At 62.8% G+C, this 1,256-nt stretch overlaps 1 protein-coding gene across 1 annotated transcript; it reads right to left on the bottom strand.

Annotated features, from left to right (window-relative positions):
* Window positions 1–557: 557 nt before the first annotated feature.
* Window positions 558–1,003, bottom strand: LOC114818532 (DBF4-type zinc finger-containing protein 2 homolog; the record flags this gene model as incomplete). The annotated part of the gene is given in 4 exon segments (XM_029084746.1): window positions 558–588; window positions 590–621; window positions 856–897; window positions 899–1,003. Coding segments are annotated over 4 exon segments (210 nt in total), but the record flags the coding sequence as incomplete, so codon positions are not given.
* Between the last annotated feature and the right edge of the window lie 253 nt (window positions 1,004–1,256).

Raw genomic sequence — 1,256 nt, 5'->3', positions numbered from 1 at the left:
GGGGAGTGGGAATCAAGGGGCCACAGGGTACACGGATCCAAGGGACACGGGGACTAAGGGGACGAGGGACCAAGGGGACACTGGGAGTTGAGTCCAAGGGGACGTGGGGATCAGGGGGCTGCTGGGAGAGGGACGCAGGGGACATGGGGACCAGAAACCTACAGGACACCAGGATTGGGGACCATGGGGACAAGGGGGCATGGGGACAAGGGACCTCAGGGGCCACAGGATTGGGGACGAAGGGGATGCAGGAACCCAGGAGATATGGAGATCAGGGACCCAGGGGACCCCCAGGGACCAGAGGGCTGCTGGACAGGGGGACCGAGGGGACACGGGTGTCACCTCCCACCTGCCGCCGGCTCTCGGCGTCCAGGGCGCTGGTGGGCTCATCGAGGACGAGGACACGAGGGGCCCTCACCAGGGCCCCCCCCCCTGCCGCTGTCCCCCGGAGAGCTGTCCCCCCAGCTCACCCACCTCTGCGTGGGACAGGGGTCAGGGTGGGGACACGGGGACATGGGGACAATGGGGACATGGGGACAACAGGGGCATGGGGATACAGAGACATGGGGACATGGGGACACAGGGACAGTGGGGATATGGGCACATGGGGACATAGGGACAACAGGGACATGGGGACAACAGGGACACGGGGACAACAGGGACATGGGGACAATGGGGAGATGGGGACATGGGGACAACAGGGACACAGGGACACGGGGATACAGGGACATGGGGACAACGGGGACATGGGGACAACAGGGGCATGGGGATACAGAGACATGGGGACATGGGGACACAGGGACAGTGGGGATATGGGCACATGGGGACATAGGGACAACAGGGACATGGGACAACAGGGACGCGGGGACACGGGGATACAGGGACATGGGGACAACGGGGACATGGGGACAACAGGGGCATGGGGATACAGAGACATGGGGACATGGGGACACAGGGACAGTGGGGATATGGGCACATGGGGACATAGGGACAACAGGGACATGGGGACAACAGGGACACGGGGATACAGGGACATGAGAACAATGGGGACATGGGGACAATGGGGACACAGGGATACGGGGATAATGGGGACATGGGGACAACAGGGACAATGGGGACAACAGGGATATGGGGACACGGAGGCAACAGGGACATGGGGACCACGGGGACATGGGGACAACAGGGACAATGAGGACATGGGGACAACAGGGACAATGGAGACATGGGGACACAGCAACAGAGACACGGGGACAACA

The sequence above is a fragment of the Antrostomus carolinensis genome, unplaced genomic scaffold (assembly GCF_000700745.2).
Source record: "Antrostomus carolinensis isolate BGI_N321 unplaced genomic scaffold, ASM70074v2 scaffold46514, whole genome shotgun sequence".
NCBI lineage: Eukaryota > Metazoa > Chordata > Aves > Caprimulgiformes > Caprimulgidae > Antrostomus > Antrostomus carolinensis.
This window is presented reverse-complemented; position numbering and strand designations above follow the sequence as displayed.